This window comes from Haliotis rubra, unplaced genomic scaffold (genome assembly GCF_003918875.1).
Source record: "Haliotis rubra isolate DU_JTF1 unplaced genomic scaffold, ASM391887v1 Scf243, whole genome shotgun sequence".
Lineage (NCBI taxonomy): Eukaryota > Metazoa > Mollusca > Gastropoda > Lepetellida > Haliotidae > Haliotis > Haliotis rubra.
The window spans coordinates 584,597-602,095 of record NW_025766481.1 but is presented as its reverse complement, the minus strand read 5'-3'; the positions used below and the strand labels follow the sequence as shown (position 1 = coordinate 602,095).

General features: G+C 38.5%; 1 protein-coding gene across 6 annotated transcripts in view; it reads right to left on the bottom strand.

The window, feature by feature from the left end:
• The window catches only part of LOC124278892 (serine/threonine-protein phosphatase 2A regulatory subunit B'' subunit alpha-like), a 75,499-nt gene that overhangs the window by 41,193 nt on the left and 16,807 nt on the right, over nt 1–17,499 (bottom strand). For 3 of the 6 annotated variants that reach the window (XR_006899213.1, XM_046714689.1, XM_046714693.1), the window contains exon 1: nt 6,282–7,103. The exons of 2 other annotated variants lie outside the window; for them this stretch is intronic. Coding sequence is in view for 3 of the 4 variants with exons in the window: in XM_046714689.1 (XP_046570645.1) it covers nt 6,282–6,560 (279 nt within the window). In the remaining variant the exon portion in view is untranslated. Of the gene's footprint in view, nt 1–6,281; nt 7,104–14,769; nt 14,865–17,499 lie in introns of those variants that run through there. One more of the 6 variants, XM_046714694.1, reaches the window with a different exon arrangement.

Here is a 17,499-nt window from a genome sequence, read left to right as displayed (position 1 = left end):
ATGTTGTATTAGGATCCTACCCCAACCTTCACTATGGGGCAGAATGTATCACAAGTACAATGTTGTATTAGGATCCTACCCCAACCTTCACTATGGGGCAGAATGTATCACAAGTACACATGTTGTATTAGGATCCTACCCCAACCTTCACTATGGGGCAGAATGTATCACAAGTACAATGTTGTATTAGGATCCTACCCCAACCTTCACTATGGGGCAGAATGTATCACAAGTACAATGTTGTATTAGGATCCTACCCCAACCTTCACTATGGGGCAGAATGTATCACAAGTACAATGTTGTATTAGGATCCTACCCCAACCTTCACTATGGGGCTGAATGTATCACAAGTACAATGTTGTATTAGGATCCTACCCCAACCTTCACTATGGGGCTGAATGTATCACACAAGTACAATGTTGTATTAGGATCCCCCAAGCTACCCCAACCTTCACTATGGGGCTGAATGTATCACAAGTACAATGTTGTATTAGGATCCTACCCCAACCTTCACTATGGGGCTGAATGTATCACAAGTACAATGTTGTATTAGGATCCTACCCCAACCTTCAATAAGATTCTGAATGAACATACAGATTTTTCTGGATTACATCTTCTTTTTATTCTCGAGTACAACATTTCAGGGCTTGTTCTGGCCCCATCATCAGGTAAAACTGAACAGTAACTGTTAACTCCTGTTAACTCAGGTCATTGACGTCACAATGCTATGACGACACAATATGGGTGCTGAATAGATACAGATGACATGGCTAATAGAATACATGTTATTATGAATATTGTTTTATCCTTTGGGACCCCAACCTGGTCCTGTTTATTGCTGGTTTTGTGGTTTTGATGAAGATTCTTCAATCAACTGAACACTGATGTTTTTTCTGGAGTTTCCAGTCAATTTCATCATCAGGATTATTCATGTGTTGGGAAACTGCAGATTTCAGATCCGATTTGTCCACTGAAGTTTTGTGTTCTTTCACACAAAGGCTGTGTGTATAAACTGAAATGTGACTGTGGTGACATCTACATTGGTGAGACAGGCAGACCAGTAGCTACACGTGTGAAAGAACACAAAACTTCAGTGGACAAATCAGATCTGAAATCTGCAGTTTCCCAACACATTATGAATAATCCTGATGATGAAATTGACTGGGAAACTGAAGTCCTCGCAAAAAACATCAGTGACTGGCGGAAACGCAAGTTGATTGAAGCTATCTTCATCAAACGCACAAAACCAGCAATAAACAGGGATCAGGGTGTCTACCTCCCAAATGCATGGTACATAAAACAATAAGACAATACCCTACCCTCGTCACTGTTCCCATGTATAAAGCATAATTTCTATGTATACACTGCTACTGCTACTTTACATTCTATACATTTATAAATACGTCTCTGTACATTTCTAAATCAATCAACAGTTTTGTATAAGTATCTGCACAGTTCTAAATTGATCCATTAATTTTGCAGTAAACGACATCTTATATATTCATAATAACATGTATTCTATTAGCCATGTCATCTGTATCTATTGACTGCCACATGTATTGCGTCGTCATAGCATTGTGACGTCACGGCCAGAGTTAACAGTTACTGTTCAGTTTTACCTGATGATGGGGCCAGAACAAGCCCTGAAACGTTTTACTCGAGAATAAAAAGAAGATGTAATCCAGAAAAAATCTCCATGTTCATCAAATATCATCTTCTAAAATGCCAATCAAGCATCTAAGATTCTGAATGTATCACAAGTATGATGTTGGAATAGGTTCCTGCTTCTACCAAGGCCAGGATGTATCAGATTTACATTATTAGATGAGGTCCCCCGCCCCTTACACCTGGCCATGGCCTGTATTTATCCATGTCCACCATTGAATGAAGTTACCACTCCCATCCACCTAGGTCTAGGACATGATGTATCAGGGGATCTGGTTATGCGCAGCATCAGAGCCCACTGTGGTTACAAGGGCAGCACTGACAAGACACTGGTAAACATTTGTAACCTGGTCAATACACCACTGGTTCTGCTCAGTCCTTCAAGATGTGGGTCACTAAGCTACAAAGAAATGATAAACCAGTGTTTGTGTACAGGTCCTGTCAGTGGGGGCCTACCCTGAGGCAATAGGCACACTGACACCAGCCAGGAGGGGCTGCTCACCTCAAATAGTTTTATCTCATCGGCTGGGCTACCTCAAGTTATCTTCAAAACATTTTCTTAACTGCAACTCAATATCTAGTCTGTCATACAGACCCTGAAGTAAATATATCCAAGAAATCCCACGCAAGTCTAGAAAATGTGAAAGTCTCAGGGCTCCTTTTCATTATATATTTTTTTTCACTATGAGCCTTTTTTCTGTAAAATATGTTCATTTCAGAGACTAGTTGCTAGTCTACTCAATATCATGACAAGATACATCAATGTATAGAAAAGGGCTTCCCCAAGGAAACTCATGCATGTAACAAGCACTATTTGACATTATTATTTAATATACAACCTTATACTGTCAAGTGAATGCATGGCAGTGTCGGTCCCAAATGAATTCCTGTGCTTCAAACATGTAGCAAGTCCTGTTCACCACAATCTGAAAACATTAACTTGTTCACAATGACAGTCAGGAGGCCATAACTTTTATATTTCATGGCGTGAATTATCTAGCCTAAGTCTGGATATATGTACTTGGCATGACACTGTCAGTTTATCAAAATGAAAAACACTAAACATAAAAAGTGAAGGCAATTATTTTTATGTTTTTCTATACAGTAACATGAACTCAATTTTGGTAATGATAATAATCACCAAAATCTTGAAAAGCACATGTTATATTTTGTTGTGTTACATGTATTCTAAAAGCACCCCCAGTAGTAAGACGATGGAGATTCTGGACCACTGACCCTCACTGTGCCCTTTTGCTCCAATTTGGCTTCCAGCCCCCACTAAAAACCATGGACTACGAACGGGGACATCGTCTGAGTAACAAATAGCTGGCTTTTGCCTCAAGTAGTGACTAACCATAAAACAAGAAACTGATCAGAAATCAATACAGATCAATGAATCTGTAATGGAACTTCCCAACACAACCAGTCATAGTCCATACAACACCTCAGTACTGGTAACTATCACAATTGTCACACTGGTGGTACCCAAATGTCAGCCATGTCGAAGATTAGTGATCAGTTAATAAACATGAACTATGAGATCCTCATTACCATACAAAAGAACAATCTCCATGTTGTGAGTGTCACCAACACCCACAAGTAAATAATGGGATTAACAAAGGGGGAGTGTAACAATTAAATCTGTAACATATTTCTTACCTTGTGATATAGATTAATATATTGTTTGATGTTTAAGGTGCCTCGTTGCTTGTATAACAGGCTATACTTGGTATGGCTGTGTGAGTAATGAGTTTGTCAGCATCACATAGCTTGGTAGTAGAAGGGACAGCAGCAGGCTTATCCCTCTTTGCCATGGACTTACACTGGGTTTTCATGGCAAGTCAACAAGGATTGTACATATTGTCATAGTATGCCACCCTGGTGACCACCCATCTCTTCTGATATTGTGGTGAAATGTGTCACCTATATGTCCACTCATGTCACCTAGGCAGCCATGATGAAACCTTAAACTACAATAAGTGTACCATGCTCCTAGTTGAGGTGCAAATTCACAAGGAGCATCATTAAAGTAGCAGGGTCCTAAACTGTCAGTTGGAGAAAACAAAGGTACAAGCTTTATGGGGACTGACATACTATTGCCCTAAACTTAGATTTCCAACAAATCAAAAGGAAGGGTGCAATCTGGCTGGGTGCACATAATTCTTCAGAGATTGGATGCCTGGATTGTGTGTATTTCCAGTCTACTGCAATATGCAAACAACACATATTGCCATATTTTCTGTGTATATTGGGTAAAAAATTATAGATGTTTTATGATTATCTGTATCATTTAAACTAACATCAACACAGAAACTGAATCACAGATGGGGATTTCCTTTTGCAATTGGTTGACTAAACAGCAAGTACTGATTCTCTCACATTGTTACCTCCCCTGTATCCAGAACTACAACATGACATCAGCTGACAATGTTGACATCTTTGCAAAGGGGTCTGTATGTACAGTCACTGTCAATATCTTTAGCTCCCAATATATGGCAGGACATTTTGCAATACAGATACATGTATCGCAATAAAACATTTTTGTCAATACACGGCCCTAAAGAATAGCATTAAGGCCACATTTATTTGCTTCTATGATTTTAATCAGTTGGTTGATAGTTACTTTAATTTTTTACAATCTCTAAGAGTAAGAGCATCTCTGTATTGTTCAAATCTATCAAATGTGAAATGGTCCAGGAATACAGAAACACAAAACATAACTTTATTTTCCAAACAAATTGTGTTCTTGGTTCCAGTCTGTCAAATAATCATTACACAAAGAGGAAAAGAATGTGTCACCAAGAGACACAGCACAATAACAATAACCACGTAATAAGACAACTTAAATTTATAGTAATAATCTTAACATTGGTGTTCATAAGTGTTGCAGTGTTCATGTCACTTCACCAACATGTGTGCCCAATATTTCACTGGTGTTGATAAATTCTGTCTGAAGGCTGCCACAACGTAAAGGTCACTTGGAATTACCTCTACAACAACCACAGCATCATGACAATATCAACTTTACACACATCAGTTTGGTATTTCAGGTATCTCATCATTACACTGTTTCCTAGTCAGATGATTCAGAATATGTCACAACTGAAGGTACAAACATAGATCACAGCATAAACTGAAGAACTATGGAACAAGGGTGTATGTCAAGAGTCAGCTGCTTCAGTACAGGCTTACATGAAATTATAACATAGATCGCAGCATATACTGAAGAACTATGGAACAAGGGTGTATGTCAAGAGTCAGCTGCTTCAGTACAGGCTTACATGAAATTATAACATAGATCGCAGCATATACTGAAGAACTATGGAACAAGGGTGTATGTCAAGAGTCAGCTGCTTCAGTACAGGCTTACATGAAATTATAACATAGATCGCAGCATATACTGAAGAACTATGGAACAAGGGTGTATGTCAAGAGTCAGCTGCTTCAGTACAGGCTTACATGAAATTATAACATAGATCGCAGCATATACTGAAGAACTATGGAACAAGGGTGTATGTCAAGAGTCAGCTGCTTCAGTACAGGCTTACATGAAATTATAACATAGATCAAGAGTCACGCAAATTATAAATATAGCATATACTGAAGAACTATGGAACAAGGGTGTATGTCAAGAGTCAGCTGCTTCAATACAGGCTTACATGAAATTATAACATAGATCGCAGCATATACTGAAGAACTATGGAACAAGTGTACATGTTAAAAGTCAGCTTCTTCAATACAGGCTTGCATTCCGTCAGATATCTAAGTGAAGTGTCACTACACATGCAACAATGACATCCGTCCCCGTGTAGATCCGTACGGAACACATACTTGAATAACCATCCTGAACTGTTGCTCAGTATTTTCAACATGCAACATTTAAAAGCAAATCTTATTATGACTAAACAGTCATTATGTTGTAACCATATGAGAGACAAATGTCAAACACAGAAACTGTTGGCACACTGCAAATGTCAGCAGAGAAGTTGTGTCCTGGACTCGAGGACATGGACTTAGTGGGGGTTATACTGACTGGTTCTTATCAGTATGTGTGTACAAGCATGTGTACATATATATCATGTGTACAAACAGTGATAACAATTGGTATTGTGGGAAGAAGCTGTCATTACACAACTTCAGTTTGCTGTAACTTGACCTGTAGTGTTTGACACTGTCTGTGTGAGGTTATCTGCAGCATTAATCATCACAATTCAAGAGGTTACTCTGAATCTTGGCACACTGAACACTGTTATTGTAACCTACTTTGTATGAAGGAGACCCTGACAGCAGCTGGGCAGGAGCACCAGGGGAGTGTAAAAGGGGCAAAATCACTACCATTGACTACACTGGAAACTCTGACTCATGCATGGGATAAAAGCTTTATACATCCAGAAAACAGTATAAAACCGACCAATAGAGACCTTCTTTTCCAGTTACACCATACAATACATGCCCCTTGTCTGTTGCATATCACAATCCACAGCTTAGTTGACACAAAATCTTAACACCTTCTGTCAACCTTAATCTTAATAAATGTGTGACCCAAGCTCAGTTTGTGTCAACCTGGCGTATAACTAACCAAGGTTTGTTTGTTTGATAAAGACCATACACTCTACCTGTGAGATGACTTTAGGCTGAACTCTCTGGATCGGCTTCTTTGCTGGTGTGCCTGTGGGTTTTTTACAGTTGACAAGGTTGAGAGGGAAGGGTAGTGCAACAGCTGTACATATCCCATAATGTATAGCTCCACAGGGTAAGCCCAACTTCTTCAGTTGAGCAACATCACACACAGCACAACTATGTAGTGATCTCCGCCACTTAAGCTCAATTTTACTTGTGTAATACACAGTTACCCGTGAGTGTACGTACTTAACGCAGGCATACTTCTTCTGCATAATAGGTGACCCTGCTCTTCTTCAGCACAAGAATATCAGAATGAGATATAAATATCCAATTGAAGACATGTGGTTCCGGAACAAACAATATACACATCCACACTTATACACACCACTAAGAAAACTTTCAGCCAACTTTATAACCTCAGAGAGTGAGGACACGCAACATCACACAGAGATCAAAAAGTTGGCGTGCCGATTAAAATATCCTGTGACTCGGTGAAGTGTGTCGGCCTATTCTATCTGCTGCCAGTAAGGCTTGTATTGCGTAGGGCCTTTGTTAATGAGAGACAGACAGCATGGCTGAGAGGTGTAGGATTTTCTGCCAGTTACACATTCACCATGAGGCGTTCAGCAGCCAGTCTCAACAGTAAGCATCTTCGACAGACCTAGGGGCAGATTCCTTTTATGGAGAGCCTACGTAGGAAGTGTAATCCCGCCCTTAGTGCCCACCGACTCACAGACTGGGAAACTAACTTTGGTCACTAGTCACTATGGACCTCCTGGGTGTGGTATTTATAAGCTGGGGAGGACATCCGCAGAAAAACTTGTGAGCAGGCTTCTGTTTTTGATGTTATGGAGAGGATCGACTATTGTGCCTTCCTGCCTGAGGCTAGCTCCTCCTACGCCTAAAACAGGCTGGGATATTAATCACCTCAACAGCCAACAAACATCAACACTTAAGTCCTGACTGAAGAAACTTGAGTAACAGTCAGGAAAATAGAATTTCATCTGTGCATATCTTCACAAATCCTAGAAATATAATGAAGATCTTTTGTCCATAAGCTGCTGTTTTTAAGATGAAAGAGTGTCATCTAAGTCCATGAGTAAGTATCCTTTTACCCATAAGCTGAGCCCACTGTTGTGGCAGACGGCCAAATGACTGGAGGTAATTCAAGCTGTAGTTGAAGCAGGCTTGGCTATGCTAGTCAGCTGTTAGTGATAACTGGCCAGTCTATCTGACCTATACACATGTGGAGAGTTCACACAGTGGACATGCCTGTAACATCTCCCTACTCTCAACAAGACACTAACAGAAGGACACTTCATCAAGTTAGGAACAAACTCTAATAGTTCCAGTCCATTATAGACTGTTCTCATCAGGATATGTTCATCCCCATTTCTCCTGTCTTGTTTCAGTCAACTGACTACACCAAGGACTCTCCGGACAGAAAGTGTCCACAATACATCTATGCTTAGGGTGCTGTATAGCTACACCTGTGAGAACATCTTCATTTCATACATAACTCCAGCTATACAATTCTTAGCCCAAGGCAAGTAAAGTTTCACCTACAGTCATTATCTAGTATTAATATTACCACATTTACAGTCTAGTAATTGCTGCAACAAATGAACAGGGTTTTTTTCTGGATGTTTTCAGGCACCTTGCTTTCCATTACAGTCATATCTTATGAAATGCAAGCACAAGACATCAAGATACGACAATGAAGTCATACACTTACATTTATGACAAACCAGATTAATATTTTCTAAGTGGTCACTAGTTCTCAATACAAGCCGACCAGTTGTGACAAACGCTTCTGTACATCTACACTTAAGAAAGCCTCCTGTCATCAGAACCTACTTCATGAAACATCAGCTGTTGTGTAATTACCAGCTGACTATCCAGCTGCTCACACACTGTGGGTTATCTGTCTATATTACACACTCTAGCAATATTTAACATACTGTCTCTGGATAACACTGCATGTGGTAGTGTCTATCACAGGCTATTACATAATCAACAGGAAAGCCTGTCTTGAAAATCTGCTGTTAAGTCCTAATGTCCACTTCCACATGGATTCAGCACACATGAACTGGAATATTCTCAGTCATGTATATCACAGGGGTGGAAATAACTTTACAATTGCTAGTGTACTCCGGTACAGTTGCACATGTAACATCACTTGCCCTGATAATTTTTCCACTATATCGGCCAATTTTCTTGTAGATTTTTTAAATAAACAACATAATTAACATTGGAAAGTCAACTGGACACCGGTACAGCGTGATAAACAAATTTGCTTGGCCGACAGAAAAAAACACTGAACTGGGGCATCGGGCAATGGGTTATTTCCACCCCTGTATCATCTTTACTAGAAGTGTTTTTAAAGATAACATGAATCAAGATGGAGATATAACATCAAGAATTATTAATAACATCAATTCGAGTTGCCAAAAACCCATCATGTACCTAGCCAGCTAGTCTGTCTCACAGTCCCTGAACCACATTAATTTCCCTACTGCCAAGCCCTCTCTGCCGTGCTAAAGCCCTAAATAAAGCAAGTCTAGATTTCCTCAGGTTCTGAATCTCTGGTCCTTCTAGGGCTCCTTTTCAATATAAATAGGCTTGTTTGTTACTATCAAAATTATATATATTCAGAGACTAAGCCTTAGTCTACTAGCCAGCCAGCACATGTAGTCAGGAGTCTATGTCAAGCGGCACATGTTTACTGCATGTGGCATGTGCTTACACCACACAGAACACATTGGCAAGTGACAGAGTTCAGAGCACACTCTTCCTTTAACAATATGCCCTGCATCATTCCATTCTACAAAACTGGGTTTTTTACTATTGCGGAGGATATTGTTCACCACCAAACTTGTGGTGAACAGTGTTGCTATTTCTAGTTATTTCTGATTTCAAGCGTTCTAGGTATGTGATGCATTACTTAACTTGCAGTTAATTCATACATTTTCATTGATTCATTTTCAAGTTTACATTTGATGGGGGAAAACATGCTTTTCAGATTATATTTGGTTTCAATTCATGTTTTCCAGCTAACAGAATCTGTAAACACTGCCAGACAAAGTCTTAAAGGAGAATACGAGTGAATTGCAATAATTTGATGGGTGAAAGATAAAGTCATCAGAAACATATTCCCAAATTTTCAATTAAAACTTATGTATAATTATGTTTTAATGGCGAAAACAGTTTCTGTAAATCTCAGCTCCGGCCATTATGCAAATTTCGCTGGAATCCACGTGACCTTTCCACTCGTGACGTCAAATGTGCCTGGAGTCCGCCATATTGCCAAAGACCAAGCGCTACAGTAGTACAAATCGTGTTGTTTCTGTCGTTTTTTTAAATGGTACAATGGTGTATTGCGTTGCCTGGGGATGCACGACATCATCGAACATGGGAAAGAACCACCATTTCTTCCGTTTTCCAAGTGAAATGACAGATTTCTGCAGGAGAAATGCGCCGATCATTCCGAGTCGGACGCATATGAAAGAGACATGCACGCATGGGGTATGGAAATACCCAAGCTAGGCTGAAGAAGGAAAAAGTACCCACGAGATTCATTAATTAATTCATTCCCTGTAACAACTTACTGTCAGTGGTATTTTTAACATAAAATCAAGTCTGATTGCCAGTCGAATTGCCCCCGCTACAAAATGACCAGGCAAATTTGGTCAAATTGCCCCAGTGGGGTAGTCGAAATGCCCCAATTTATTTAAAATGAATAAATATAGGCCATAAATTCATAGTTTTGTCAACTTTGATATTATGTTCATCATATATAAGTATATACATAGTTATGAGTTTACCGATGAAACATTTATCAGAAATATTACTTCCTAATAACTGTTATATGAAGAACATAATATCATAATAAGTTGACAAAACTATGCATTTACGGCATATATTCAATCATTATAAATAAATTTGAACAAATAAGAATGAATGACCAAATTTGCTGGGGCATTTGTAGCTGGGGCAGTTTGACTGGTACACATGAGATATATATTATCAAAATCAGTAAGAGATTTCACATGAGCTTGAAAATGTTTCGCTATAACGTTCTTTTTGGTTTGGAGCCCTAAATGATGCAGTCAACTCAAAACATTGCCGAATACAACGGCAAATCATGAAGTACTTGTTGCTTTCATTGTTTTCCATTTTGTCCAATTACGCACGTCGGCATCAGACTCGCTATTTGTCAGTAGTGTGTGCCGTGGAAGTTGTTCTGTATTCTCATTGGCTGACAGGATGTCATTCTAAGGCTATGACCGAGTACCATAACTATTTCCATAACCAAACAATGGGGAAACATACGTTGTCCTGACTAGTATTTTATAATTCACCAGTTTTCGGGGAATAACTTATCTGCGTTGCGAATATTATCTCTGCTCGACCAGGCTGGGATCTTGTATCGAGACTTGATACGTTATTAATGAGAACTAGGATCCTAATTTTTTTCAACAAAATAATTCCAGTGTCATTTTTTAAGCAGATAATTTTTATTTTCCCTCGTCTGAAGCATAATTATTTTGTTTTTAAATCCCAGACACCCTACAGTCACCCATTTGACACAAAATGAACTGTAATCACATTGGTTTTTAAATAATTCTTAGTGACTGGTCATATATTTATAGGGGTGAGTTTGCTGGCTGGAACTGTATGACATTTTGCTGACAAATAGTAATCTTGTCAAATGATATGGTCTATTTTTAAATTTATTTTGACCTCAAGCGATGCCTCCGTTTCGCTTGATTCTTCTTCTTCATCTTCAGTGGAAGATTGTCTTGCAAGATGTAAAATCGGATCGTATTGATACGGTCTAACATCCATTTCAGAAATAACATCAGGAACATCTTTTACTGCTTCAGAATCCACGGACACTGTTAAGTTGTGAGCTAAAATCAAAGAGGAAGCCATCAGCAACAGGCACTTATGACGTCATGTCACGTGATACCCCCCTCTGCTCATTAACTGTCGGGTGTGTCCGTAATAGGCGGAAATACGAGTACGTTTTTGTGTTTTTATTGCTATTTTACAAACTTTTTGTTCAATTTTAATCATGGAATGTGACTTTTAGAATATCCTTTACAATATATCAAAAGTTTTTGTTTTCGTTCGTATTCTCCTTTAACTTGGACAATGTGGAATGGTGAGGCAGCCCTTAACACTAATACTGACTGACTGAGTTTAGTTTTACGCCGCTTTTAGCAATATTCCAGCAATATCACGGCGGGGGACACCAGAAATGGGCTTAACACATTGTGCCCATGTGGGGAATCGAACCCAGGTCTTCGGCGTGACGAGCCAACGCTTTAACCACTAGGCTACCCCACCGCCCTTAACACTAATAACAGCTATATGAACAAATACACCCTGCCAAATATGTCAAGTCTTTTCAGAGTTCGATATCATTTTGTTAATCTAAATGTCTTATTGACAGTAAAATTATTCAAATAATGTATGATACATAGCCCAATTTGAGTAAAACACATTTGTGATCCTTTTCTGATAATGTGTATAGATGCAAAACTAGACTTTTAAAGTGTTCCTTGAAGATTTTAATGTGCACTGTTATCTTTCTGAGGGGACTCCTGGAGCTGGATTGCAGTATACAGGATACCTTCTGCCAATGTGGTACTTCACCAAGTAGGACTTGCATATAATTTGATATATGGTATGAATAAATGCTCAGCTTTCTAAATATATAAACTTCAAATAGTTTCTGTACCCATTGGTGACTTCCGGCACTTCCAGCTGGGTGGTGACCAGTCTGTTATTTTCTTTATAATGATATCATTTCGTATAATTTGATCAATATTTTATTTTTTTATATGACACACACAATACCAAACACTCAATAACAGCTGCTTAACCAAAAAGGTACCCAAGGTATGACATTTCTGAAAACTGAAAGATTTTTCTTGTCATTTGTAGTTTCATGATTGCAGAGCCAATTATACATGTATTGTGAGAGCAAAACTTCTCAAAACATCCCAAATTGTGAAACTATAACTGAAAATATCTAAATTTTTATTTATATATACATTATGTAGTAGCTGTTATTACATTCAGAAAAGCATGAATGTTATTTTGAAACATATTTCATCATGCTCATTTATGCACACTGTTTGTTAAGCCAGCCTTTGCCATTATCTATAGACATATTGTGTTGACATGTGAAAAAATGTTTTCACAAATAATTTTTAGAAATAGTTCATATATGGCTATTGCATTGACAGTAAATGTCATCAAAAAGCACACAAAAATGCTAGATGTAGCCTTAATGCATTTAACCATGGTAACTGATGAGCTTTATAACATGCCATTATGGATTTCATTTTCATTGTTTAATCATATTAAACCATACAAATGCTTGAGGATCATTTCATTTATTGCTTATTTCAGCTTCATCCACTATTTATTAAATAGAAATACTGTTGGATAGTATTAAATGCATCGAACAAATATGGCCGACAAGTGTATCCAGTATAATGCAATTGTACCTGTCAGAGTTCCTGACTAGCTGAAGAGAGGACTAAGTGATTAGCCAGGCCAGCTGGGGGAGGGAGGTTCCCTATCACCCCTCCATGTACACTGAAAGCCCTGTCTGCACACTCCACTCAACCAAGGGAGTAACCTGACACTGCATATGCCACACTATATTCCATAAAACTTATCATGCATCAAAATTACTTGAAGCATGTCACCTCCTTCAAGAAGACTGGTAGTTGTCATGGTAACGAAGATGTTCAGATTACAGAATACTGAGGAAGATCAGAATACTTGAATGCTAGTTTTATAATATACTCTGAAGAAGGAGTCCAGTTTCTTCCTTGTATAAAATTTACTCAGAGGCTTCTTATCTTCACGAAAGTTGTTGAACAAAACTCGGAGAACAATTTTGGCCTCATGGGGCAAATACTGATGCCTTCGGTCCTACATGATTCTCTACACATATATACCCAATGACATAACCCCCACCTAAACATCAGTTGAAAATTACTACTAGCATGATCAAAGAACTACTTTCAAAACTTCCAATGGCATTTGGAAATCTGATAATTTAGGAGCAAGTGTACCCTCCTCAGGTTGGTAATTAGAGATCAGCTGGCACCTCAATCAGTCACGTCCACCTGAACAGCTGGAGAGTTCACGGCCTTGTAGGCCAGCTACACCAATCCTTCACTGCCTATCTACCTGGCTTGATCATAGACAACATGGCTTTAGCCTACTACATAACAAAAGTCAAACAACATTAGACCAATTAGAAAGTTTCTGCTACACAGTACACCAACAGAACTATGACAAACATTCCTTCACATACACAAACATGCTGAATGGCTACTTAATCCAACAAGCATGACAGTAATTTGATACAAGACATCAAATGGGTTTTATCATCACTCTAAGCCAGCAATTGAGTTCCCCTTGAAACTGGACAATCCCTTTCAGTATCAGGCTTCACTTTATCATGGTTGTTATTGGAGGCCATCTCTGATACTCAACAAACACAGTACCTGGAGCATGATAACTATCTCATCCATACACAGCATCATACTGTCAAATAGGTCTGACACAACTTACCATTACATTATATTAACACTGACCTGTACACCTGACTAGACTAATACCTGAAAGCCTGTGTCATCGTTACAAGAAGGATAGCTGGACATGACACTGTGTGCACTGATTTGAAAGGCTCTATCAACATCATTGAAGCAGGATAGTTTAACATTACATCCTGAACACATCACATAGATACTAGCATATCAACTACCATCAGTTCAGTCACGACCACATTTTGTTGATAATTATCATTCAGGAAATTACACATGGGAGTTCAGCATGGAACACCCTCTACCAACTGACTCCTCCCCTAAGCTGTACAGGTAGGTCAGCTTTTGTCTGAACAGGCCACCAAATCATAAAGGTTGTGTCATGCTTTAGCTTTCAGAAACATACCTGACTGTGAACATGTATTGCATTGTATTAATGGAAATGCTCTCTTGATGTGTTAGTTTCAAAATTAAGTCCACTAGACTGAGAGTCTGAGACTAGTGAAGTCCAGAAAGGTCTAGTGATATTTCCTTGTGGACTAACACTTTTCTCTATAGGTAGATTTAAACTCATATTCATCAAAACACCCGAGAACACTAGGAATCATTATGACTCCATGCTTTTGGGATTCAATAGCACAGTGTACAAAATCTTGCATGAGTGGAACAAGATACAACAAAAATAACTTAATGAACATGAACTGTTGACAAAAATAATAATAATGAAAACATCAATAATTCTGTCAAACTACTACTGACAGACACAACATACTTGAAACAAATGGAACTCAGTGATAATAGGATTACTAGTTTCCCATCAAATGTGATGAATTCTGACATCATGTTAACAGAAAAAGTGAAAATTATTCAAAGAAAAGATCGGAACAAAATAAATCAGCATTCTTACCATAGCAATCCATCCTAAAAAGTTCAACACTGATATCATAATATATCAAAACCTCTGAAGCCAAACAAGGATGTTTCCAGCATCCAGATACACAAGGAAGGAGAAATATTCATTTATATGAGTGTCCGTCGGTTACACCATCAGTGACCATGAAGTCATCTACGTATATCCTGAGTCAGGAACTTGGTAGAAACAGGGAGTCATTTCACAAGAAACGGAAGCAGGGCAAGCTAATGAGCATAATTTAGCTGTGGGTAAATATCATTACCATGATTACTGGGAAGAAATGTTGCAACCACATATCACCATGAACTTTAACATGGTTTAACTCTAGTGAATTAAATTCAACTTCAGCATTGGGATCAACAGGTGATTGGGCAGAGGTAAATGCCATAGCAAGTTCACAGTTTAAAAACTTTCAAAACTCTGGTGAGCAACATGCAAGTTTAAACCTTGTGCCAACAAACCAATCAATCCAGTGACCATGTAACCCTATTAGGTAGAAACTGACGGTAGAGATACATAGAAGACTGGCATACAACAAAAGTCTGTAACAGTAAATGTTTTGGCCAGTAAACCTCTAGATGTATATGCCTGTATTGTTAAGCTTATTTACGTGATGAAGGAGGAAAGCCCCAGTGTAGTCCATGTAGACCAGTAACACTTTGGTGAAACCAACAATTACAGTACCATTGTGGAAAGACTTGACAAGCGCAAAAGCTTAAAAGCAGGGAATCCACTGACTGTGATGTTCCCATGCCATCTAGGCAGAGAGGTAGAACTATTCATGCTAACAAAGATGATTTTATGGCTGTTTCAGTTACTCTTGTCAGTAAATATCACTCTAATAACAAACGTACATGTTGCTGACTAGGGCATACTGTAACATGGTCACTACTGTCCTGTCAGGGCCAAACACCAGGTTGGATAGTTCCAGACATGGAACCACACGATATTTCCAGAAACCCTTACTTGTACATGGATTTTGGCTGAGTACTGTACACTGCATTGCTGTCTATAAGGTGGCCCCATGTATAAGACAACCATCCTGGAAAAACCTTCAAAATCACTGCCAATTCATATTCCCTATCTATAAAGCAATCACGATCAGTACACATCACTAGTGCATACACAATCCCTACACTTTCAATAAAAATGTCTTCTGTAGCTTTTGATATGATGCCAGCAGCACATGCTGCCATCTTGTGCACTGACACGGTGCAACACCAACTTGAGGACCCTGAAAAACTATGCTTGTTTGAGGGAATGAAATAATCCAAACAAAAAGAGCTCATTTTGAGCGATTTATTCACCAATTATCTTTGTTTTAATTTGCTAGTCTTAGTTATGTATAGTTATGAGCGTGTTCATTCAACAGTCTGTGATACTGCCGTGCTCTATTCCATGTAAACTGACAGTGCATTCAAAACATCATAGCTAGTGGTGTAACGATTCATCGATAGTATCCATGTTTGCATCGTCAACTACGCGATATGAGTGCATGGATGCAAAACACATTTAGGCAATATATCAGGATATTTATATCGCGAGGGGTCCATGATACATCGATGTATCGCCACGAGAGACGATATATCCCGATACACTTTAAATAATACTTAAAGTTGTAAGGAGTATTGCATTAGGTATGGGAAGGGAATCTCTTTGAAATTCATCTGGATTTTAAAAACAAATTGAACCTTAAAGGAATTTGTTTGTGTCTGCTATCTTTGTTACATGAACAAAGGAGTTGGTGTATAAGTGTATAAGTGTATAATGTGAACATTTTTCAAACTCCGTGAACTGTAGAATATTTGTCTTCAAGTAATTGAAATATCTTTTAGTTGTTTGACAAAAAACACCATTTATTAACAACTACGAACGATGTCTTAGCTTCAAGAAAGAGAACAAAGAGAAGAGAAAATTTAGAATGCGTACTTAAAGTTTGTTTCCGTGATTCTGAATTCTGAGATATAAATTACATTGAACTGTTTGTGAGAGCATTGGTGCAGAAACACAACTTCCCAAGGGAAAGGTCAATTTCAATTTTATACAAGAAGACAAAGTCATCAATATCCCCCGCAATGGCAAAATACTCTTCATGATTATGTCTACGAGTTATGATTATGTCAAATATTTAGGTGTGTATATAGAAATATTTAGGTGTGTATATAGAAAAGTGGAAGGAGAGTATTGAAAGGTTTTTAAAGTTCTGCTCCAGAAAGCAGCACAATCACCAATTTCAGTCAAACTTGTTGCCATGTAAATGCCAAAAATATTTTATTCAGAATTCCAAAACTACCAAAAGGCACCAGTACACCACTAGACCAATCTATGTGCCAAGTTTGGTGAAGAAACATTGAACGGTTTTAGAGTTCTGCTCCGGAAAAGAGCACTACCACAATTTCAGGCTAAGTCGAACTTGTTGCCATGGAAACGCCAAAAATATTTTATTCAGAATTCCCAAACTACCAAAAGGCACCAGTACACCACCAGATCTATCCATGTGCCAAGTTTGGTGAAGAAATAGAGAACGGTTTTAGAGTTCTGCTCCGGAAAAGAGCACTACCACAATTTCAGGCTAAGTCAAACTTGTTGCCATGGAAACGCCAAAAATATTTTATTCAGAATTCCAAAACTACCAAAAGGCACCAGTACACCACCAGATCTATCTATGTGCCAAGTTTGGTGAGGAAATATTTAACGGTTTTAGAGTTCTGCTCCGGAAAAGAG